We start from the raw sequence: 24681 nt of genomic DNA on the forward strand, positions 1-24681 counted from the left end.
CTATAGAGATGATTTTTCCAAGTAAAGTAACATTTACAGGTTCCAAGGATTAGCACCTGATCCCTTTGGGGGCCATCATGGGCTTACCACAGGGTGAGGTAATATCTCCCATTTTTAAAATAACTTTTATTGAGCACAGAGTCTCTCCTTTCCTTTAGAGCAAAACTCCATGAAAGAGGTGTTCATACTTACTTCCTCTTCTTTCTTTAGCTCATCAGCGCTCCAATGGATTTGCCCTTGGTCATGGTTGCCATTGACTTCTCAGGGATCATCGTGCTTGATGGGCCAGTAGTAGCTAACACAATTGATCATGTCCTCTTTCTTGAAATACTTTTGTTTTGTTTTGTTCACTTGGCCTCAGGATCACCTCTCATTCTTGGCTCTCATTCCCCTTTAATGATCTCTTCGTTTGCTGGTCCTTCCTCATCTTCTTTTTAACCCTGAAGTACATCGGACTCGGTCATCTACTGAGGTGACCTCCCCCTGCCCAGCTTTATATGGATATTCAACATTTGCCCTTGAATCTACCCTTGCCATCTCAAACTCCACAAGTCCACACTGCACTCTTGATTCCTTCCCCAAACCTACTCACCCTTCGATCTTCTCCAGATCATTAAATAGCAACTTCATTCTTCCAGTTACTTTCAAAACTGCCAACAAATCTTAATGGCTTTACCTTTGAAATATATCAGTCATAGCTACTGTATGTCTGTCGCTCTGTTCCAAGATCCCACCATCTCTTGCCCAAATTATTGTCATAGTTTACTCACTGGTCTCATAACCTCCACCCAACATAGCCCCGCTCTCTGCCCCAGTCTACTGTCACACAGTAGTTAAAATGATTCTTTTAAAAACTTAAGTCAGCCTCATTCCTCTACTCAAAATTCTCCAGTTAAGGTAGAACACAGGGAATGTAGTCAGTGGTATTATAACAGCCTCATAGGGTTGCAGATGGTAGCTACACCTGTGGTGAGCCTGGCGTAACATGCAGACTTGTCGGATCCCTGGGCTGTACACCTGAAACTCAGGTGACATCATGGGTCAATTACACAAACGTACTGCAACATCCATATGATGACCATAAATGCTGTTTTTTATTTAAAAAATTCTCCAATTGCTTGCTTATTCAGAGTAAAATCCAAAGTCTTACAGTTACCTCTAAAGGCTCTTACGATCAGGCCCCCTTACCTGTCAGGCCTCACCCTCTGCTACTCCGTCCTTTGGTCTCACCCCTCCAATCACACGAGCCTCTCTGCTGTACCTTGGCCACACTCAGCACACTCATGCCTTAGGCCCTTGGTACATGTTTTGTTATGCCTGGGTCTGCAGTTTGATATCTGAATGGTTTGATCCATTTCTTCTTTGGGGTCCCTGGTCAACTATCACTTTGGTGGCGAGGCCTTCTCTGTAGAAATGAAAAGCCCCCTATCAACACTGTCTATGCCTCCTGCCCTGTTTTATTTTTCTTTATTTTCTTTATATTTTTATTTTTTTTTCTATCACCTGGCATAGGCTTACCTCTTTCCCATCTGTCTTAGTCTTAAGTTCTATGAGGACAGGGTTTAAACTTTATTTACAGCTGAATCCTAATGCCCGGAGCTATGCCTGGTACTTAGCTGGTGTTTAATAAATGTTGAATGAATGGATGAATGAATTAATATATGGGTGCTCTGAATAAAAGGTACAGGGTACCGGAAAGGAAGTGTGGGTTCTGGGGACAGCCTGGGAACACCTCCCTGAGGAAGGGATATGTATGTTGGAACATAAGGGAGATGAGGGAATGCAGAAGGCATTGCAGTCAGATGGCGCAACATGTGCACAGGCCCTGTGGCTGAAGGGAGCGTGAGGAATTCATGAAACTGAGAGAAGGCCGTGATGGCTGCAGCTCAGAGAGTGAGGGAGGATGGTAATGGCAGAAGAATCTAGAGAAACAGGCAAGGATTGGGCCATGAAGGGCCTTGGAAACTGAGTTAAGACTTAGGTCTTTAATGGAAGAGTAATAAGCTATTGAATACAAAAACTTGCGCCTGAACATTTGTTCATAGCAGCACTGTGCATGATGGCCCAGATGTCCATCAACTGATGACAGATAAACAAAACGTGGTCTCCTCAGACAATGGAATCTTAGCCATAGAAGGGAGGAAACCGCTGATACGTGCTATAGCGTGTATGAACCTTGCAATGTACTAGATGAAAGAGGCCAGACAGAAAATGCCATATATTTGGGGCACTTGGATGGCTCAGTTGGTTGGGCAGCTGCCTTTGGCTCGGGTCATGATTCCAGGGTCCCGGGATTGAGCCCCGCATCGGGCTCCCTGCTTGGTGGAGAGTCAGCTTCTCTCTCTCCCTCTGCCTGCCGCTCTGGTTACTTGTGCTCTCTCTCCCTCTCTCTGTCAAATAAATATATATAAAATCTTTTTTTAAAATGCCATATGTTATAAGGTTCCATTCAGATAAAATGTCTAGAATAGGCAAATCCATAGAGACGAAACGTAGATTACTGGTTTTCAGGAGCACAGAGAATGGGGGAAATGAACAGTGACTGTCAGTGGTTATGGAGATGCTTTCTGGGGGGCAATGCAGACGTCCCAGAATTAGATAATGATAGTGGTTGCATAACTTTGTAAATGTATGGAAGCTACTGAATTGTATATTTTGAAATGTAAATATTATAGTATGTGAGTTATATCTCAAGCTAAAAAAGAAGCTATTTAGAGGTTTAATTGAGGGTGAAGGGTGGCCTCATTTGCTAGGACCAGATTTATATTTTGAAGTGATTGTTTTAGCTGCAGTGCTGAGAATGGATTACAGTTTGGGGGTTTGGGCCCTAGGGAAGATCAGAGACACCAGTGTGGGACATTTGCAACAGTCCAGAGACCGAGGTAGAGTTAAAACCTACCAATTTTGTTAATGGGTTGGATTTTAGGGATGAGAGAGAGAAGTCAAGGACATCTCCTGCTTGTTAAGATTGTCAATGGCTTTACCGGACTCCAAGCACAGTAGATTGGCACATGCCCTTAATAAATGACACTCATAATTTCAAAATATCAACTTATACTAATAAAATGCTATATTCATTTTAATTATTATAACATTTAATTATTATAACAACTCATGCCTTTATGATATTAATAATGAGAATGTAGTCTTTGGAAAATTAACGTCTACCTTGTATGAACTTGTGAGAGACCACTTCTTTCTTTAAGATAGTGTTTGAAATCTATTTGGATTCATGGTGTCTCATCTTGTAAGTCTTTGATGATCTCATTATCCTTAGTCCCAAGAAGATTGCTGTGTCACATCCAGGTCAATGGCTTTATGAAGAAAAGAAGCCACATCAAACAGATTTGCTCCATGAAGATGGTCCTCTTATCCATGAAAATGTACGCAAAGGAGTTAGGGACTTCTGCAACTGGGCTACTACTTTTGTAAGTTCGTAGTAATACTTACAACCAACTTTTTAAAGTCAAGCTCAGAGTTGCTATAATTAAAAAACAATGTTAGGATATGATCTAAGTCAAATAAAGTCAGAAAGGAATTATGATTCTTCCACCATTTATGATAGAAGTGTTTCCTATAGATGATGTTTCTGGAAAGTTGGCAAGCTTGCAGGCTATTTGAATGCTTATTGTTTATACACCACATTGCTGCTGTTTCTTTTTAGTGGCTCTTTCTCTTTGCCAGCTTTATTGAGATATAACTGACATATGGTATTATGTAAGTTTAAGGTATACAATGTGATAATTTGATATATATAAATATGCATATATGTGTGTATATATATATATATATATCAAAATGATTACCACAATTGGATTAGTTAACACATGCATTACCTCACATACTTACCTTTTTTGAGTGTGGTGAGAACATTTAAGATCTACTCTCTTAGCAACTTTCGAGTATAAATACAATTTTGTTAACTACAGTCACCACGCTGTACATCAGATTCCCAGAACTTATTCATCTTATAACTGAAAGTTTATATATTTTGGCCAATAACTACTCATTTCCCCCACCCTGTTATTTCATATTTTCATTTTCCATTTCCATGTCCTTTTTTTGCTGTCCTTCACTCCTCCAGCTCATTTTTCTCAGTTATATTTATCTGGAAGTACTCAGACAGTTATGTTTAACCACAACCTTCACAAAAGAAATATTTCTGACATGAGTAGACTTTTGTTAGTTCTTAAAGTCTTTCCTTGCCCTCCTTCCAAGAATCCATTTAAATTCCTATTTGTGTTCTTAAGTCCCTGCAGATGTCTTCTTAGGTTTCTCCTGGATTTAAGACCTTCTAGGATGTATAATCTTCCCCTCCTGTTTTTTGGAAACATTAGTCAGTTTTAGCCAATGTATGATTCAGGACTATTTCATTGGAAAGTGATTGAAAGATAATTCAGATTGGATTAAGGGAGAGAAGGGAACCATCCTGAGGTCCTAGGAGCTTCAGGTATAGCTAGATCTAGGTCCTAAAATGTTGCGGGGTGTTCTCTCCGCCTCTTGGCTGCTCTCCTCTATCTGAACCTATTTATCTGACTCCAGTTTCAGGTGTGCTACATAGTTATTTGCCAGTTCTATGCGTTATGCTGTGTTCACCACAAGTGTAGTTACTATCTGTCACCATATAACACTATTACAATACCACTGACTGTGTTTCTATGGTGTACCTTTTATCACCATGACTTACTCATTCCGTAACTAGAAACTTTTACCTCCCCATCCCCTTCACGCATTTCACCTCTTCCCCCACTCACCTCTCTTCTGAAAACCCCCAGTCTGCTCTCTGTGTTTATGAGTCTGTTTCTGTTTTCTTTTTGTTTTTTCATTTGTTTTGTTTTTTAGATTCCACATATAGGTGAAGTCATGTCGTATTTGTCTTTCTCTAATTTCATTTAAACATAATACCCTTTGGGTCCATCCATGTTGTCACAAATGGCAAGATCTCATTCTTTTTTATGGCTGAGTAATATTCCTGTGTGTGTGTGTGTGTGTGTGTGTGTGTGTGTACATACCATGTATTCTTTATGCACTCAGAGTCTGCTTAGGATTCAGCAGACTGAATTTGTCTCAGCCCATTAATTCCCTCAGGGACTCCCTGCTCCTGGCTGTCCTGAGTTGTCCCGTAGCGCACGGACGAAGTCCTCTAGAGCCCCAATACTTCTTGTTCCCAGTGAATGCTGACCGAGCATTTTCCACCTGTCCTCCAAACGACCTCTTCTTAGCCATAATCAAATACCTCCATTAGATTAAAGAAGAATTTCACTGTTTGTCCTTGATTCATGCAACATGATATTCTTCTAGGGAAGTTCCAACATTGATGAAGAGTTCATCCTGAAGCAGTTTGACATGGACTGTCAGAGCAAACCCAGCCATGATGAGCCCCACACGATCAACCAGGCTCCTCCGGAGCTAAAGAAGAGAGTGGGGTTAACGAAACTGCAGGAACCACAGTTTTTCCAGAAACCAGACTATGAGCAGAAACTCCAAAAACCCCAGGTAATTGCCAAAGAGGAGAAGACTGAAAATCAAAGAAAATTAAGTAGGATTAAAATCTTAAATGTTCTTGAATTCTGGTACTTCAAGGGGGCAGTGGCCTTTTTTCAGTAGAATTCTTGAAAATTTTTTTGGTGTTTAGTAAATATTTGTTAAATCAATGAATATTTTATATATAATAAAGCTAGTTACATAAACAAGGCATAACATTCAGCATTATTTTTTTAAGATTTTATTTTCTATTAGAGAGAGAGAGAACATGAGAGAGAGAGCACAAGCCGGGGCAAGGGGCCGAGGGGGGAAGCAGGCCCCCCGCTGAGCAGAGAGCCCGATGTGAGACTCCGTCCCAGGACCCTGAGACCATGACCTGAGCTGAAGGCAGAGGCCCAACTGACTGAGCCACCCAGCCACCCCCAGCATTATTGTTAATATCTGAATAGTCGTTATCTCTATGTGTTTTACATGTTGAAATTCTAACACTTGATGGAAATATGCATGAAAGTTTATTATTCTAAGAGTTAAATGCTGCAGTTAATGATCATGAAAGTTGTTTATTCTTTATCCAAAGAATCTTGAGTTTTGGGGGGAGTCTTATTGACCACAGACAGTCATTCTGGATCACATGCTTGCCAATTACTAACAAATCGCTCAGTTTTTCAATAACATTTGCCCATGAAGATAGAAGAACAAGGAAACAGAGGAGAAAAAACACACTGTGTTCCAAAGGGAAGTAGAATGGACTTTTAAGTGCTTTTCTACCTTTTTACATGCTCTACAGCTGCAAATACATATATTTACAAATCAAATTGTATCAGTCCAGTAACAGATTGTTTTAAAAGATTTTATTTACTTAATTATTTGCGAGAGAGGGCGGGGAGGGAGAGAGAATTTGAAGCAGATTCTGTGCTGAGTGCAGAGCCCAACCTGGGGCTCAATCTCACGACCCTGATATCGTGACCTGAGCCAAAACCAAGACTTAGAGGCTCAACCAACTAAGCCACCCAGGCCTCCTAAGTTCAATAACAGATTTAAGTACTTAACTGGTGGTCCAAGCCTGGGGTGTGAGGGTGGGGAAGTTCCTTTCTCTGAAAGTGAAAAACAATATATTATCCCACCCTCTGTCTTTTACCTGTGATCTTTGATACTATATTTCCAACATTTAAACATAGTAACTTTGTCCTCTACAGCTGAACACCATTCGGTGACCTGCTTTTCCAGATGTGATGTTTTCCATGCTTGGCTCCATTGCATAAGGTTTAGGGAAACTATGCATTCCGTCACTAATAGCAGCACTTGACATTTTCTGTTTGCTCCTCATCTTTCTAAAGCATAAAGTGCACCGTGATGCTGGACCGGCAGGTTGTGTCCATCACACCCGATGCCTGAACCACAGCTTGCCCCAGATCGGGGCCGAATCACATTGCTCAATCCCCCGTGTGTACAAATCATTGCACAAGTGCTGCTTTACCAGCTCTGCTGGTTATTGCCAAAACTGAACTTTTGACTGGCAGACAGAGGGTCACTGTGTGAAAGGTCAAGTACATTTCCGTATGGGGTCATTTTCCTTCATCGGTAGGACCTCCTTGAACCCTGCTTCTACTGTGGATCTGCTGGTGATTAATTCCTTCAGCTTTTGTGTGTCTGAACATATCCGTACCGTGCCTTCATTTTTAAAACAACTTTTGCGGGTATAGAATTCTAGGCTCACAGTGTTTTGTCTGTTTTATCCTTTTTACACTGTTTTGTCTGTCTGTGCCTTAAAGGTGGCATTCCACTGCCTTCTTGGCTGTATTGTTTCTGATGAGGAATCTTTAGCCTTCCTTATCTTTGTTTTTCTGGACATGTGTTTTCCCTTGGCTCCTTTAGAGATGCTTCTGTCGCCGGCTGTGAGTGGTGTGATTGTTACGTACACCTTGTGCCTGGGGTTTGCTGTGCCTCTTTTATCCATGGGTTTATACTTTTCATCAGATTTGGAAAATGTTGATCATTATTTCTTCAAAAACTGTTTCTGTCTCTCCTCCTCTGGGCTCTGAGGATGCCAATTACGTGTAATTACATGTAATTACGTTGCATGGGGTTGTCCAACAACTCGCTGCTGCTCGTTCAGTTTGGAATCGTTTTTCCTCTCTGTTCTACGATCTCTGGCCTTACAGATTCTAATCTGTTCTTTATGCAATGTCTAATCAACCATCGATCGCCTCTAGTGTATTTTTCAGCCATTGTATATACATTAAAATTTTCATTTCAAAAAGTTTGGCTTGATGGGGCGCCTGGGTGGCTCAGTGGTTTAAGCCTCTGCCTTCGGCTCAGGTCATGATCCCAGCGTCCTGGGATCGAGCCCCGCATCGGGCTCTCTGCTCAGCTGGGAGCCTGCTTCCTCCCTTCTCTTTCTGCCTGCCTCTCTGCCTACTTGTGATCTGTCTGTCAAATAAATAAATAAATAAATAAATAAAAGTTTGGCTTGAGGGGCACCTGGGTGGCTCAGTGGGTTAAGCATCTGCCTTCGGCTCAGGTCATGATCCCAGGGTCCTGCGATCGAGTCCTGCATCAGGCTCCCTTCTCAGCGGGCAGTCTGCTTCTCCTCTGCCTCTGGCCCTCCTCCCCCTCGACCACATGCTCATGATCTCTCTCTCTATCTAAAATAAAGAAATAAAATCTTTAAAAAACCCTCCAAAACAAAACAAAACAAAAGTTTGACTTGAGTTTTTAAAAAATATTTCCACATCTCTTCTTAATCTTAAGCATATGAAATAGTTATAATAACTGTTTTTGAAGTTCATGTCTGCTAGTTCTAACATCTGTACCAGTTCCATGTGAGTTTCCATTCATCGATTTGCTCTTCGTTATGGATCCTGTTTTCTTGCTTCTCTTCATGGTGGGTGATTTTTTTCGTAGATGCCATACACTGGAGTTTACCTTTTTGGGGTAGGGTATTTTTGTATTCCTGTAAACTTGAGTTTTGTTCTGGGATGTAGTTAAACTTACTTGGGAAAGTTTGATCCTTTTGGCTCTTGGTCTCAGAATTTGTTCGGAAGGCCTGACTGTTCAGTCTATGGGTGATTCTCCACTAGGGACAAGACCCTTTGGTTTATTCTGCCCAGGGTCCTGTGAGTCTTCAGGCTTCTCGGAAGGGAACAGAGACTGTCCCTGACCCCGTGTACATGCTGCGCCCTGTTTCTTCTAATCCTTTTGGGTGGTTCTTTCCCTAAGCTCGGGTGGTTTCCTCTCACACGCGCTGAGGAAGATGTTTGCAAACCGCTGATTGCCCTCTCCGTGCAGTTATCTGCTTTCTGTTAATCGTTGCTGCCGACTTGAACCCCCTCGGTCTGGTCTCTCAATTCCGTCCCCTCAGCTCAGAGTCTGCTGGTCTCCTCCGGAGCCTCTCTCTGCGCTGTGGCCTGGAACGTCGCTCAACACAGTGAGCTGGGGCCGGCCCCTGGGTGGCTCAGTGGGTTGGGCGCCTGCCTTCGGCTCAGGTCACGATCTTGGGGTCCTGGGACTGAGCCCTGAACTGGGTTCCCTGTTCAGCAGAGAGTCTGCTTCTCCTTCTCCCTCTCCCTCTGTGCTCTCTCTCTCAGTCTCAAATAAATAAAATCTTAAAAATAAGACAGTGAGCTGGGGTAATTGTGGGGCTTATCTTTTTTGTTTCTTGTCTCTTAGGGGATCACTGTACCTGCTATTTGATGTCTAGTGTCTTATAAACCATTATATATGGATATATATATATTTATACTTATTCCTTTTCTTTTCTTTTTTGGCTGTTGCATGTGGGAGGGTAAATCTGATCCCTATTCCAGAAGTGGAAATTCCCTTCTTTATTTTTATCCCACATACTCTAGGGCCTGCTACATTGTTCTTTGGTCTTCTTTAAAACTCTGAGCTTTCCCACAACCTTACCTGTGCTCATAATATTCTCTCGGCCTGAAGTGCCCCTCTTCCCGTGTCTACCTTCTTATACCCTCCTCTAAACCCAGGTCATATGCCAGCTTTTCCGTGGAGATTTTTCAGGTCCCTGGGTTGACATTAATTCATTCTTACTGCTACTCTCTCCCAGCTGCCTGGGCCCCAACCGCCGCATATCTCTGTTTGCCCCGTATATTCATTCATCCATTCGTCTATGCAATCCTTCAACGAACATTTCTGATTTCCTACTGCCAGGTGCCAAAAAGTGCTGGGAGCAAACCAAGAAGCAGAGACAAATGCTTGTTTCCTGCATTTAAGGAGTTTACAGCCTAGTTGGGTCAACATGTAAATGATTAACTATCATGAAACGGGTTCGTAGGCAGAGAGAGAGGAAGAGGTAATCGATTTCACCCAGCATGGGGCGAGGGTGGGTTCAGTGAAAGCCTCACAAAAGAAATTGTGTTCGCACTGAGTCTTGAGAGACTACTGGTCACCCAACCACAGACCCTGCTTCGGAACTCGGATCTGTCCGGTAGCGGTAGTACAGGTTTCGTGCCCTCCTTTTCCCCCTTTCACTTTCCTTGGGCACTCACTCTTTCTCTCTCTCTGACAAATAAATAATAAAATATTTTAAAAAAATATTTTAAAATATTTTTTAAATAGTTAAAAAAATAAAAATAAGCATCCCACAATGCACAGGAGAGCACCCTCCCTGACCTTCCAACAAAGGATTATTCAGCTCAAAGTATCCACAATGCCAAGTTAAGCAATCCAGTTTTAATTCAATAAATATTACTGAGCACCTATTATGTCCAAAATATTGTTCTAGATGTCAGGGGTTTGTATCCAGGAACAAACTCTGAAGCCTGCATTTTAAAGCATGAACGGAGAGACCAGCAATCAGAAGACTACTTAGCATGTCAAATGGGGATACGTCCCGTTAAGAAAAGTGAGGCAGGGAGGGAAGACAAGGAATGTTGTGAGGTGGTTACAATTTTTAAACAGCATGTTTGAAGTGGAAGGAGGGAAATGAGGAGTTCAGCTCTGAGGAGGGCTTTCCCTCCCTTCTGCTCTGTCCCGTTCTCTCTGCTTTAGATGAGGCAGATCTGACTTGACTTAAAATGAACCACACACTCTGCTTCAGGTTTAAATGTGAGTGAGAAGAGAGAGGGGCAGAATCTTGGTGGTTTCATAGTTTTGTCTTGCTCGGTGTGTGGGCGTCCACCCACACTGTCAGGCTACGACCCAACAGATCTCTTTACGTCCTTCATTGGCTACTGAGGAATGGCAGAAAGAAAGGAAGGCCATCTATTTTTTTTTTTTATTAAACAATTTTTTTTTTAGATTTTATTTATTTATTTGACAGAGAGAGATCACAAGTAGGCAGAGAGTCAGACAGAGAGAGAGAAAGGGAAGCAGGCTCCCTGCTGTGCAGAGAGCCCAATGTGGGTCCCAGGACCCTGAGATCATGACCTGAGCCGAAGGCAGAGGCTTAACCCACTGAGCCACCCGGCGCCCCAGGAAGGCCATCTATTCTTCCTTCTCTTTCTCTCTTCCATCTAGGGGGAAGAGATTAGTGTTGGAGAGCGTATTTGTTGTTGCTGCTGCTGTTGGATAGCATTCTGATCAAAACTAGTGTAGCATTTATAAGGCTGAAGACAGTTCTGGGCTCATAGGAAGTCTATAACTCGTGTGATTTTGGCTGACTGAGTATTGGTGTTTTTTTTTTTTTCCTTGAGATTTATTTATTTGAGAGAGAGAGAGAGAGAGAGAGATGGAGGCTATGCTTAAGCAGGGGGAGGGGCAGAGGAAGAGGAAGAGGGAAAGAAACAGACTCCCTGCTGAGTGATGAGCCTGAAATGGGTCTTCATCCCATGACCCTGAGATCACAAGCTGAGCTGAAATCAAGAGTCAGATGCTTAACCAACAGAACCACCCAGGCACCCTGGTTGGTTCTGTATTGTTTAAGGTCATTATGCTTCAGTGAAATATGTGATTTTTTAATATGATTTCTAGCTGCTTCACATAACTTTCTCCTTTAATCTTTCCTACAACCCTATGGAGGGGATTCTATCATCTTCATTTTATAGATGAAGGATTAATTAATTTGCCCGTGGACTCATAGCTGCTAAGTGGGGGAGGCTGGACTTGAACCCACGTTTGTCTAAGTCAAAGGCCATATTTAACCATCAATTTTTTCTTGTTCATGAACTTTTCACAGTACCTTTGTAAATAAAAACATTCTGAAACTTCATATAATACCTTGGCAAGGATCAATCATAAGCTAAAAATAAATGTTACTGCTTTCAGAAACTAAATCTTAGGTTTATTGAAATGACAAATATAAAAAATGAATGAAATTGGGAATTATGTTATTTTCTGTAGAATCCTCATAAACCAAAGTGTGTGAAGATGAGATATGGAGCGTGGTATCTGAACACCAAGTTGTGGAAAAAGCAAAGAGCAGACGAACCTTTGGTTGACCCCAAGGTGTCATGTAAATCTCAAGATGAGAATTTTAAAAGGGAGCTGCAGGAACAGGTATGTGTATATGTTGAGATTGGATCATCCGATCTGGAGGGTTTCACAGTGTACCTGGTACCTCGTACTGAAGCCAGAGTCTGGAGGAAACACAGGTTCCAGAAAGTCTTACAGCTTGCATGTTGACCTCAACAATGGGAAAGTTACACGTACACACATTGTACGTGTAATGAGTAAGACGTGGGATCTCCTGGCTTTGTGGTAGATACAATGTCTCTAAAGATGGGACAACCACTCATCATATTCCTAGCATTCTTGGGACAATTAATTCTATGGATAAATTGGTTGTTCAAAGGGTGGTGTGACCTGGTAGGACCACCTGCATGCTCAGAATGGATATAACATCATGGGTTCTCTTTGAGGAACTAAATGGGAAGTTTGTTTTTTGTCAGCAATGGATGAATGTTAAAGAATTCAAAATTGCCTTTGGGAAACATCTTTTTGCAGTTCAGCAGAATTGTAGGATTTGTCTGGGAGAACAAGGGCAAAGGTTAATAAGCACTGCTTGATATCACAAAGCAACAAACACACGTAACAAGTTTGTGCTCTAATATTACTACAAATAAACTCGCTGCCCTCCCACCTCTCGTGCCAAGTGACTAACAAAGAAGATACTCATTGTAGTCCTGGAAATTTGGAGATAATGATGCAACACCTGAACAGAACTCTGAGATGAATATTTGTGAAACTCTTCTCTTTTACAATGGGTCCAGAACTTCTCCCAGATAATAATGTGAAAACACTGCAGAAAGAAGTAAAATGTACAAATTTGCCTACTCGTTCATTTAGTAATCACTCACTGATGGCCTCCTCTAGATTGGAAACCTGAGACAGGAAGGATGGTCCTTTTTATCTTTTCCAGTAGTGGGTATGACATTCTTATTTTCAGATGTGGGCCTGACACAAATTTAGAGCACAAGATGCTTAAAGAAGCCTATAAATAATGTAAATAACGTTCAGTAGAATTTCCTGGTATATGGTTTCTGGAGCAAAATATCTAAGTTTATGTGAATTTAATACATAACATAAAACTATCCCAGTTGCACTTAAAAAATAACAAAACATGAAGGAGTGAAGGTTAATTTTCAACTAATTAAATATTGAAAAATAAAAGTGGTTGCAAAACTTACTATTTGTAAGTGTCTTAGAAGTTCTTTTGTTAGAGAGACATTCTTCTTTTTAAAATTTTATTTATTTATTTATTTGACAGACAGAGATCACAAGTAGGCAGAGAGGCAGGCAAAGAGAGAGGAGGAAGCAGGCTCCCTGCCGAGCAGAGAGCCCGATGCGGGGCTCGATCCCAGGACCCTGGGATCATGACATGAGCCGAAGGCAGTGGCCTCAAGCCACTGAGCCACCCAGATGCCCCTAGAAATACATTCTTAAAGACTTACTCTTAAAGGCTTAAGGGATTTTACAGACATATTCCATTTTGATGGTGAAAGCAGGGAAGGATGTTTGCCAAAATGGTGACAGTAAGCTCCTGAAAAAGAAATAATATTTAGATTTTGGAAATAGGGTTGTATATTATAGTAAAAGATTATTTACCAGACAGTCTAGACATAGGGAGGAGCCGAAACAATGGGATTGTTCCATAATGATGTTTATAAATCCCACTCTTGGAATTCCTGAAGATTGAATTACCCTGGGGACTTTAGTTGCATTGACTGCGGCATCCCAGTTCATAAGACACATAAGACACGATGCAGTGCCGGCAAAGGGCAGTCGCCAGGGCGACATGGCTATCTTGCAGGGAACACATGAGTTTCTCTGTTCTGGGTGGAGCTCATTTGGGCGGTAAAACGGTATTAAAGAACTGAGTTACAGTGACATAAACTTATCTATCCAGTTTTAAAATTCAAATAAATGAGAGGTAAAACCGAAAGGATATGTAAATATCCCAAAGGTAATGGGACTGGATCAAATCTTTTCTGATTATGGTGACCTTTCATGTTAAAATCTATTAAAGAACAAAATCCAACCAGGTAAATTTAAAGGTGTAATTAGCCTTATTCAGTGACTCACAAATTGGGCACCATCCTGTCTAACCAACAGCAGTGAGCTCTGAGGAGTTGTGTTGTGTAAGACGGAACACAAGTGTAAGGGTTGTGTTGTGTCGGGTGGGACACAAGTGTAAGGGTTGTGTTGTGTAAGATGGAAGGTTTCACAGGCAGAAATGAGTGGGTTAAGGAAACTGTTGCAAAAGAAAAGATTATTCCAGGCAAGGTCACCTTTCTAAGGGGGGAGGGCAGGGATCTCAGGCAGAGCCTCGCTGGCGCTCACCGGGAAATTCCAGACTGACCGGTTTAAAATCCCACTCATGGGAGAGGCTGAAACTGCGATTTAATTAGGTATTAATCTCGGTGGGGCTTCACGTAAGTGACTCCATTTTGGACCCGTTGTTCCTTTTCCACAGTCCCACCCCCGCCCCCTTCAGGAGACTGTCCCCTGCACCGAGAGGTGTGCTCAAACTTTAAGGCATTAGTGCCGCTCTCAGCTGGTGCTCTGTAGTTCCAAAAGCTTTGGTTGATCCCATTCTTTTGATGAATCTCTGTGGTGTTCAGGGGTCGGGGTTCAGGCTCACCACGTTTTAGCCAGTCATTCCCTTCGTCTCTTTGTGATGCTCCGGACTTAGGGAGATCATCTGCTTAGTGATAAGCAGCTACAAACATGTATTTCAAGCTTTTCAGAGAGCGGAACCCACCAGGGAGATTATTATGGTAACTGTAAACAGGATCATTCCCCATGTTTGGAGTGCACTTTGGAGCCATGGTTTCCGAGATCCAACCGATCAAAGAATGACCCTGTTGTCAGAGTCGCCCTTTTAAGCCAAGTGGCTTGCCCAGTGATGTTACGTAACTGAGTTTCAGCTTCCCCGAGGGCAGCATGTGGTGTAGGGGCAGCATAACACAGACACCTCTTTGCTCAGCTAAAAGATAATCCTGTTATCAAGAACAACTTTGACTGGAAAGTCTAGGGATATCTGCCGGGCAGCTAGTGTCTTAGCGATGGAATCTGCAGAGTTAAGAAGCCTCTGATCATAGTCTCATCTGTACTTACTCCTGCACCAGAGGTCAGCCAGGTTTTTAGTGCTTATGGGAAGACAGTCACCCAGCCTGAAATAAAAGGTCATCCTAAGTGCCTGACCAAGATAGGTCCTGCTGGTGTGATCTCTCAGTGAGCGGGGGCAGATCTTGATAATCATGGGCATGTGGGAGTGCAAAAGTACAGAGATTCGCATGAGTAAATGTGTCTACTGGGGTACCTGCTTCCAAACAGGGGTCAACTGTAGTTTATGGTGACGTGGGACGAGAAGAGAACTTGGTTGCCGGGAGGACCAGGGAATCTCTCGCAACGTGACGAATCCAGGAATCTGCCAGTTTGCCTCCCTTAGCGATGGACTGGGAGATACAGATGATGCGATTAACCTTCCGGGCCAGTGTTAGAACAGAAAGAGAAGAAGGAGTTTCATGTTCATGGATGAAGTGCTAATCAGTGCCTTGGGTAGAAAGCAGTCCACTTTGGGGCCAGATCGTTCTCTCACTCCCCATGATTCAGGGGTCTCCAGTATCGGCACAAGACCAGGTACATGGGGGGAACCTGCTCTGGCGGTGGGCTATGTATCTGGGGCTCAGCAGCCTCCAGTTTTGTAGCGGTGGCAGTGGTCAGGAGTCCTTGGTAGGATCCCTTCTAATGGGGCTCAAGGGTTGTCATCCTCCCATGATGCTTCTGGAATACCCAATCACCGGACTCCAGACTGTGGCCTTGAAGTGGGATCAGATTAAATCTTCAATCTGGACGATGTGCTTGAGCCTTGATGCTAAAGAGGTGCGGCAGCTGGTCAAACCAGGAGGAGGCAGCAGGGATAGGCAGAAGGTCGTAGAAGACATTGGTCTGCCGGTGACTATCTCCTGGGGACTGAGTTTATGTTTCCCAAACAGTTGGGAAGACCAAAAGCAATACCTTAAGCCAGGGGAGTCTGGTGATTTCAGCAAGTTTAGAAATGTTAAGTTTGGGCCGTGTGGGTGGCTCAGTGGGTTAAAGCCTCTGCCTTCAGCTCAGGTCATGATCCCGGGGTCCTGGGATCGAGCCCCGCGTCGGGCTCTCTGCTCAGCAGGGAGCCTGCTTCCTCCTCTCTCTGCCTGCCTCTCTGCCTGCTTGTGATCTCCGTCTGTCAAATAAATAAATAAATAAATAAATAAATAAATAAATAATCTTTAAAAAAAAGAAGAAAGAAATTTTAAGTTTAAGGATCCCATGAGTTCTCTCAACCTGGCCTGATGAGTCCGGGCGATAAAGGCAATGCTAGTTCCAAAAAGCTGGCAAGGTTTTCATTAAGCCTCATACACTTTGCCAAGTAAAGTAGCTGCCATGACCACTGGAGATCGTGGTAGCTATGCCCCAAGTGGGAAACACATTCTCTGATGGTTTCTTTGCCATCACGAGGACATCCACCTGCAGCCAGGGAAGGCTGGCAACCCCCCCAGACAGCACGCACGGGAGCAGACAGAGCGGTGACCCACGCTACGGCACAGCTGGAGGAAGGAGTCCAGCTGCGGGTGTTCCGAGGGTCCAGACGGAGGAGATCTGAGGCCTTTGGAGACCAAAAGAGTTTCTCTAGGCTTATGAGGCTGGCCTGTCGTACCTCACTGCAGACTGTCTTGGCAGCTCGAGAGATGTCTCCCCACTAATGTCAATTCCCAGTTCAAGTTCATCTTAAATGTCCTGGGGTGGGTTCGGTAATGCAAAAACCAAAAAGTGGGGTTTGTCATGAGCCGGGAAGAACCCAGCAGGTGCCTTGAGTTTCCCATCGCCCCAGCCCTTCGTCTCACTTACAGCCCTTGTTGACACACCTTCATTTCTGATTCAGGTGCACACTGTTGCCATGGGACAAGGAGGTTAGGGCGGCCAAAATCTGGTGAGGACGGGTCATTTTTTTTGCAGAAGCAGAGTGGATTTCATCCACACATGCCACAGTCTTTATAGCCTTTACACGAGAGTCAGTTGGGGTATTTCTCTGACACTCAGGTTTCAGTCTTTCATTCTGAGCCTGTGTTTTGATGACAATTTCAGGAGATAAGAGACTAGAAGTAAGGAGATCATCTACCTGTTGCCCATTTTTGATTGAGTCCCAGAGGACATAAGGAAGCCCTTTTGTTTCGGTAACATCCCTAAATCCTGGACGACCCCAGAGGCAGGCTGGCTATGGGTATAAATACTAATTATAAATACTATAATCCTGATAGCTGGCCTGCTCGGGTAAGGGCCCAGAGCACTGTTTGTTGCGTGGTTGGAGCTTAAGGAAGGTTTCCCCTTTGGAGTAGGTCGTCTTGGATGGGAGTAGTTGAGCCGGCCTGAAAATCCCCTTTTTCATCTCTACGGTATGATGCATGCACGGAGATGCGATCAGGAGTAGTTCAAGGAGTATCTCATAAATCAGGATGTGCTATCACAAAATGGGACACTAGTGCCTTGTAGTCACGGACTTGACCTCCTCAGGTAGAGGCAGTAATGTAGCAGGATTAAGGGTGTTGCAACGTCTAATACTCAGAGTAGGCGGTGAACGCAAAAGGATCTCATAGGAAGTTCGTCTACCCGCAAGAAATGTTGAGTCGATTCTGAGTTAAGGAGACTTAGGACAGTGTGTGCAGTTTGCAAATAAACGTCATTTGCTAGGGTCACATCTGATGAGACCACCATTCTCGCCCTGCAGCTGTGACTGCAGCCATAAGACAGCTGGGCTCGGCAGGAGCGACAGAACCAGGCTGTGGGCTGTACTGGGGCCCAGGCTTCTGGTTGCTACCCTGCACTTGAGTGAGCCTTCCCAGGGCTTGAGTATCCCCTTCCTGCACAAATAAGGGGAAAGGATTTGCACAGTGAGGTGGCCCCGAAGCAGGCGGGTCTTAGAGTGCTTGTCTCAGTCTCCTGAAAGCCTGTTCACGGTTGTCTTCCCAAGGAAAGTGTTCAGGGCCTGAAATTTTAGTAAGTTCAAAGACTGGGGGAGCTAATAGCGAAAACGTAAGAGCCCATCATCTGCAAGAGCTGGTCAAGCCTGGTTACCCGCTAGTCACCTAGTTGTGGGAGTAGGAAATTCCTGGACTAGCTTCATTCTTTTGGGAGATTCAGGGCTTCGACAATGACCCAGGTAATGAACAGGGTCTAGAGATAATTGTGATTTTTCCTTAGAGACTTTGTGTCCCTTTTCAGCTAACTGCTCTAGCAAATCAGTGGAATCTTCTATGAACTCCTCTTTGGGGGCTGAAAGTAGCAAGAGGTCATCTACGTATTGCAAAAGGGTGGATTTCCCAGGGAACTGGGTGTTGCTTAAATCTTGGTGAAGTGCTCGAGAGAAGTAAGAAGGGGCCTCATGACCCCTTGAGGCATCACTGTCCAGGTAGAGTGTTGACAGTACAAGGGAGGCAAATAGGGTTGTTGGGATCACCAGGGGTGTTGAAAGGGCTGAACAGAGGTCCACAGCAGTGGACCATTTTGAGTCTGGTGGAACTCGTGACAGAAAGGTGTCCAGGTTTGGAATGAAATGGGGAATCACTGACTTATGAATAGATCCCAAATCCTGGAAAAATCAGCATCCTGTCCATGATGTTTCCAGACTGGTGAGGTCGGCTGTAGGAACTGGTACAGGGATGATTAGTCCCCAGGTGATGAGGTCTTCTGTGGTTGTGAGATCCTGTATGGCCCCAGCATTTAATGGTTAGTGAGGTAATTTAGGGAGAAGTTTGGTTACACCTGATCTGAAGTCACCCAGAATGGCTTATTAAAGTTCAGCTTCTATTTTGTGACCTTCTTGTAGTCCTTGAGATGTTGAAGACCAAGGATCTGGAACACCATCTATGGGGTTTTGCGGTCTTGCTTTCTGCATCCATTTTTGGACTTCACCAGGTCCTAGCAACATGGGTACAGGCTGATCAGATCAGGAGCTTGAAGCAGAGAGTGGAGCTCAGAACCAGAGGAACTTCCCAGAGGGCCTCAGAAGCAGAAGAAAGGCAGAGAACTCAGTGTTCTCAGGCTCCACACCTGTCTCTTGTTGCCCCCAACACCACTGGAAGGCTCCTTCAGTCCCACCGCTGCCACCAAATCTGTTAAAGAACAATTCAACCAAGTAAAGTTGAAGATCGGATTGCCTTTATTCAATGGTTCATGAATTGGCAGCAGCTCATCAAACAAATAGAAGGGTGCACCAAGGACTTTTATGAAATGGAAGGCTTGTATAGGCAGAAAAGGGGTGGGATAAGGAAGGTATTAGCAAAAGAAGAGGAAGGTTTGTTGTAGGCAGAGTCACCTCCCTGAGAAGGAAGGGCTGGGGTTCTTATGCAGAGTCAGGAAACTCCAGACCGCCTGGTTTAAAATCCCTGCAGCAGGCTGAACCCACAGCTGGGTTAGGTACTAATCTTGGTGGGACTTAACAGAAGGGACTCCATTTGGGGCCTGGTGTTCCTTTCTAACAGATCTCAAAATTATGAATATATTGTCAAGTGGAAAAAACACTCATTTCTTGCTCTACTACTCTCATTTCTGGTCAGCAAATGTGTCAGGGTTTTTTTTCCCCCGACACCAAGGAATTCTCTGATGCTCCAGACGTCAGCTGAGTGTCCTACAATTTAACTCAAGTCTGTGACTGTCTACCTGGAGTTGGCATCAGACGTGACAGGGTAAGGGCTCAGTCCCACAACCCTACCCCCACTTCAGATGCCAATCGTACGTCAGGTTCTCCCTCGTGCTTCTGTGCTGGGCACTGGAGGTCCCTACACCTCCTCCTCGGGTTTTGTCATCTGCTCGAAGAGCTCAGGAAAACCACTTACTCACTAGATTATTATTATAAAAGGAGATAACTCAGGACTAGCCAGATGCACAGAGCAAGGTGTGTGAAGAAGGGTGCAGAGCCCTGAGCACCGCCCCCCCCAAACCTCCGCATACTCACCAACCTGGGAGCTCTCTGAACCCTGTCCTTTTGGGCTTTTATGGCGGCTCTAACAGGAAGGCGTGGCTGATCACACCACTGGTCATCTGTGATTAATTCAGCCGGAGATTGCAGGATGGAGCAGAAGTTCCCACCTTCTCATCACACGGTTGTTTCCTCTGGCAACCGGACTCCTTCCTGTGACTCTCCAATGGCTTTCCAAAAACCACCTTGTTAACACAGTCTCTGTTGTGGTTAAAAGGGGCTGGTTATGAATAACAAAAAATTCTCCTTTTGCCTTTGTGGCTCTTCACACTTAGGAAATTGCAATGGTTTTAGGAGCTCTGTGCCAGGAATGCCAAGAAGACCGAATATAAATGTCTTACTAAAAAATCACAGTGTCACACTTGTCAATCTCAAATAGGTTCAATTCCAGACATCTGGGCTTCATAATTGTCTAATTGCTAGAAAGTGTTGCTTCTCCTTAATATAAGAGTTAGAAAAAAGGGGGTAGGGAAATGAGAGAAAATTGGGTATACTTTGAAAGTCTTTATATTCAGATCGTGAACGCTATCTACACGTGCACTCCCAGATGAGAAGGAAGTGATTTAAAATGAGGTACTTTATAAAGAGCTGGCTGCTTTTAATTAGGACAAGTGGGAATCAAACTTCTGACAGCTGACTGTTTTTTTTTGTCATTGTTTTTGTTTTAATGTGGATCTTCTTCTTGGAGGAGTCACTTGCAGACCTTCATGGAATCACTACCTTTAAGGATTTCATTCTAAGCAGAGGCTACAGGATGCCAAGTGTGAGTCCGGGGTCATTTCAGCAAGAGTAGCTGAGGGGTTCATGGTTGCTGATGGGACAGCGCAGTTGCCTACCAAAAGCCAAATACAGTTGACTCTTGAACAACACAGGCTTGAACTGTGCAGGTCCACTTATATGTGAATATTTTGGGGGGTAAATACAGTACGTTACTGTAAATGTATTTTCTCTTATGATTTTCTTTCTTTTTTTTAAGATTATTTATTTATTTGATAGGGACACAGCAAGAGAGGGAACACAAGCAGGGGGAGTGGGAGAGGGAGAGGGAGAAGCAGGCTTCCGGCTGAGCAGGGAGCCCAATGTGGCGCTCAATCCCAGGATCCTGGGATCATGACCTGAGCCGAGGGCAGATGCTTAACGACTGAGCCACCCAGGCATCCCTCTCTTATGATTTTCTTAAGAACATTTTTTCTCTAGCTTACTTTAATGTAAGAAGACAGTATGTAATATATATATAACATATAAAATATGTTAATCAACTGTCTATGTTATCAATAAGGCTTCTGGTCAACCTTATAAAATTTCCAGGGAGTCAAAACATATACATGTATTTTCAGTTGGGAGGGCGGTTGGTGACCCTGATCCCTGTAGTATATTGTTCAAGGGTCAACTGTACTTCTCAAAACAGGATTCAGGCTATGGTAGAAAGCGCATGCTTTACTCCAGACAAAGGCCCAGAGATAGGATTTGGTTTTTGCTTTTTTTACTCTGCCTATTTGATTTATGCTCTCAGGTGCTGTCTTCCTGCTGACTCACCTGCCTTGAGTTTGGCTTTAAAGGGACTGAAGGCGGGGGGGGGGGGGGTCCCCGTGCAGGGCGTGTACTTTGCAAGCTCTACCACTCAAACACTCTGAAGTCTCTAGAAAGTCTTTGAGTGTCTTTTACTTCCACATCTAAGGACAAAGAGCTGTGGCTTGGGTCAGGACAAAATGGAATTGAGATTCACAATAGTGTCGTACCATGGGGTCAGGCTTGTGTGGAAACAGAACGGGGCAAACGTTCACTTCCTGGGGGCCCACCGGTATCTTCTGGGTTTTCCCCACTTTTCCTTACCCCCATCTCGTTGCCCCTCTCTTAACTCGTAAAGCCGGCCCCAGCCGCCTTCCACGTGGAATGGCCACGCTTGGAAGGCCACGTGCCACGTGGGTGGGGTGGGAGGTTGGCCGAGCAGACCATTTTTAGCAAGAGAGCCTCAGAGCCTAGAGTTCTGTGCCCAGACCAGCGCTGTCACCACAGAAACCAGCGAGCCGGGTCGCTAAAGCCGTAGCTGTTGAGTCCCTTATTTATGCAGTGTCCTCCGTGTGCGCACCCACGTGTCCTCAGGAAGCCGTGCGGCCAACAGGAAGTTCAGGAAATGCAACACTAGATTCCTTCTTTTCCATGAATGAGAGAACTAACGGTAGCTTATACGTACCGGCAAGTAAGTGCATTGACTAAGCGCAGATCCAGACGGGTCTCAAAGTTAATGTGAGGGGAAGCCTTGAGTGTGAGGTAGAGACGGACGGAAGACTCCACGACAGGACAGGACTGGGAGGAAATACTGTCCTTTACCTCTGAGCTCAGTAATAGGCTGGGAGCGTTAGTTAACACAATGGTCCACATCGATGGACTTGTAACTGCCAAATCTGAGTGCGAGGGTCACATACGTATATATTTACATCTATGATATAGAAAATGTGCTTATAATATTTTTCAAAGATTTATTTATTTGAGAGAGAGAGCACATGCAGGGGGCAGAGGGAGAGGGAGAGATACCCCAGCAGACTCCCACTGACACAGGGTTCCATCTCATGACCCCGAGATCGTGACCTGAGCTGAAAATGAATTGGATACTCAACAGACTGAGCCACCTAGGCACCCCATGTTTATTACATTTTATGTAATTCCTAATTAATTGCACATATTATATATTTTACAACATATGTAAGTATACTTAAGCATAAATATAATTACATGATATATGTGAGAGAGAGATATATATATGAATGTGTATATATATTTTTCCTGCCAAGGACTATATATATATATATATATATCCTTGTTTGCTGTTATAATAATTCAGTTCTGTCTTAACATTTTTAGTGGCAGAACATTTTTAAAAAAAATTTTTGATTTGTCCCTTGTTGGTTTAATCCATTTTGTCGATGAACATTTACTTCAATTTTGGGCAAAAAGAGGCATGTCTGACACATGGGCTATACTCTTCTAGCTGCATTAACTAGAGAGAGATGATGTCCTTGACTACAGTTGAGTCCTCTGAGAACACCTGTCATTCCAAACCCTGGAATATATTTTCTTCCTTTATTCTTACATCTTATATCTTCTATTTTCACAATAAATTTTCAACTAAAAGGGAGGGGGGAATTTATTTTTTATATATATTTAATATATATATTATATATTTTCAATATGTCATTACTTATTTAAATATATATGCATATATATGTATTTATATCCATATATGTAAACATTCATTCTTTCCATTCGCATGAGGTCTGTGCACACTGTACACACGCACTCACGTATGTTACATGAGTGCAGGTACTTGATACACGTTCCAGTGTCTGCTGCTGGATTATCTACCCTATTCCTTACCCTCAGCTTCATTCTGCTACACAGATGGGTCCCAGGTTTTTAATAGAAGGGATGAGCAGCATGAGGCTTTGCTGAGCTGAGCCGGGCTGGACTTGGGCACAGAACGAATGGGAATTAGAGCAGGATACTTCTGATGTTGTACAACTACTTTCCAAAGTCCCACATTTATCATGTTCATTTGTCAACATGAAATTGAAGGATGTATGTTAGAGTGTGAGATTGTGAATTTGGGCATGGTAGTGGCTGCGGGCAGAACTGTACAATTTATTTCAATTTATTTGGCAATCTAATGAAGGTTTACTCTTTTTTTTTTAAGTTCCTTGCGAAGATATATATGAAGGAGCGTAAATGTGAGTGTAATAAGACCTCTATAAAATAACTCAAGCATAGAAGAATCTTGGGAAGACGATTATTTTATTTGCTACATACTTGGCTATTTCTCTGTCTCCTTTTAAACCTTAAATAAAATTTATAAGTGTCCCATGGATGTACAACTTTGACTTAGTAACATCTGTAAAGTTCATGCTTAATACTTAAAAGCATTTCACAATGGATGTCTGCTTCCGTTAATCAGTATCTTATACATCCTATCAGTGGTGAGATCAATTTTCACACAGAGTCTTCTCACATTTTTGTAGCGTTGTCAATATTACATAGTTATATCAACTATTTGTAAAAAATAATAAAACCATAAATGAAAGTAGAATTACTCTGGGGCACCTGGCTGGTTCGGTGGTGGAGCAGGAGACTCTTGATCTCGGAGTTGTGCGTCTGGGGCTCAGAGCCCCACGGTGGGTGTAGAGATTAGCCAAAAATAAAATCTAAAAAAAAGAAAAGGCAGAACTATCCTACTGCATTTTCTGATAGTATTATTTTCCCTAGTCTTGAGTGACTACCTCCTTTATTCTTTTTTTAGAATATTATTTTCTTTAATTTTGAATAAAGTTTACTCAAGTTTTTTCCCTTTTTAGGCACGTTAGTCTTATTTTTTAATATTTTATTTATTGATTCATGAGAGACAGAGAGAGAGAGGCAGAGGCAGAGGGAGAAGCAGGCTCCCCACTGAGCAGGGACCACAACACGGGACCTGATCCCAGGACCCTGGGATCACCACCTGAACCCAAGGCAGACGCCCAACCGACTGAGCCACCCAGGCACCCTGGGCATGTTAATCTTTTTTTTTTTTTTTAATTTATTTATTTGACGGACAGAGATCACAAGTAGGCAGAGAGGCAGACAGAGAGAGAGGGGGAAGCAGGCTCCCCGCCGAGCAGAGAGCCCGATGTGGGGCTTGATCCCAGGACCCTAGGATCATGACCTGAGCTGAAGGCAGAGGCTTTAACCCACTGAGCCACCCAGGTGCCCCGGCATGTTAATCTTGATAACAAAATGTGTACCTAAAGATA

The 24681-nt window shown here is 43.5% G+C and overlaps 1 protein-coding gene across 1 annotated transcript in view; it reads left to right on the forward strand.

Moving 5' to 3' along the window:
• The window catches only part of FAM47E (family with sequence similarity 47 member E), a 33288-nt gene extending 9524 nt beyond the window's left edge, over nt 1-23764 (forward strand). Inside the window, exons 4-8 of the mRNA XM_080797434.1 lie at nt 3278-3428; nt 5302-5496; nt 11782-11937; nt 20589-20663; nt 23592-23764. Coding sequence (XP_080653560.1) covers nt 3278-3428; nt 5302-5496; nt 11782-11937; nt 20589-20663; nt 23592-23654 — 640 coding nt within the window. The 3' untranslated portion in view covers nt 23655-23764. The remainder of the gene's footprint in view (nt 1-3277; nt 3429-5301; nt 5497-11781; nt 11938-20588; nt 20664-23591) is intronic.
• Nucleotides 23765-24681: the final 917 nt, after the last annotated feature.

This window comes from Martes martes (genome assembly GCF_963455335.1).
Source record: "Martes martes genome assembly, chromosome: 2".
In the NCBI taxonomy this organism is placed as follows: Eukaryota; Metazoa; Chordata; class Mammalia; order Carnivora; family Mustelidae; genus Martes; species Martes martes.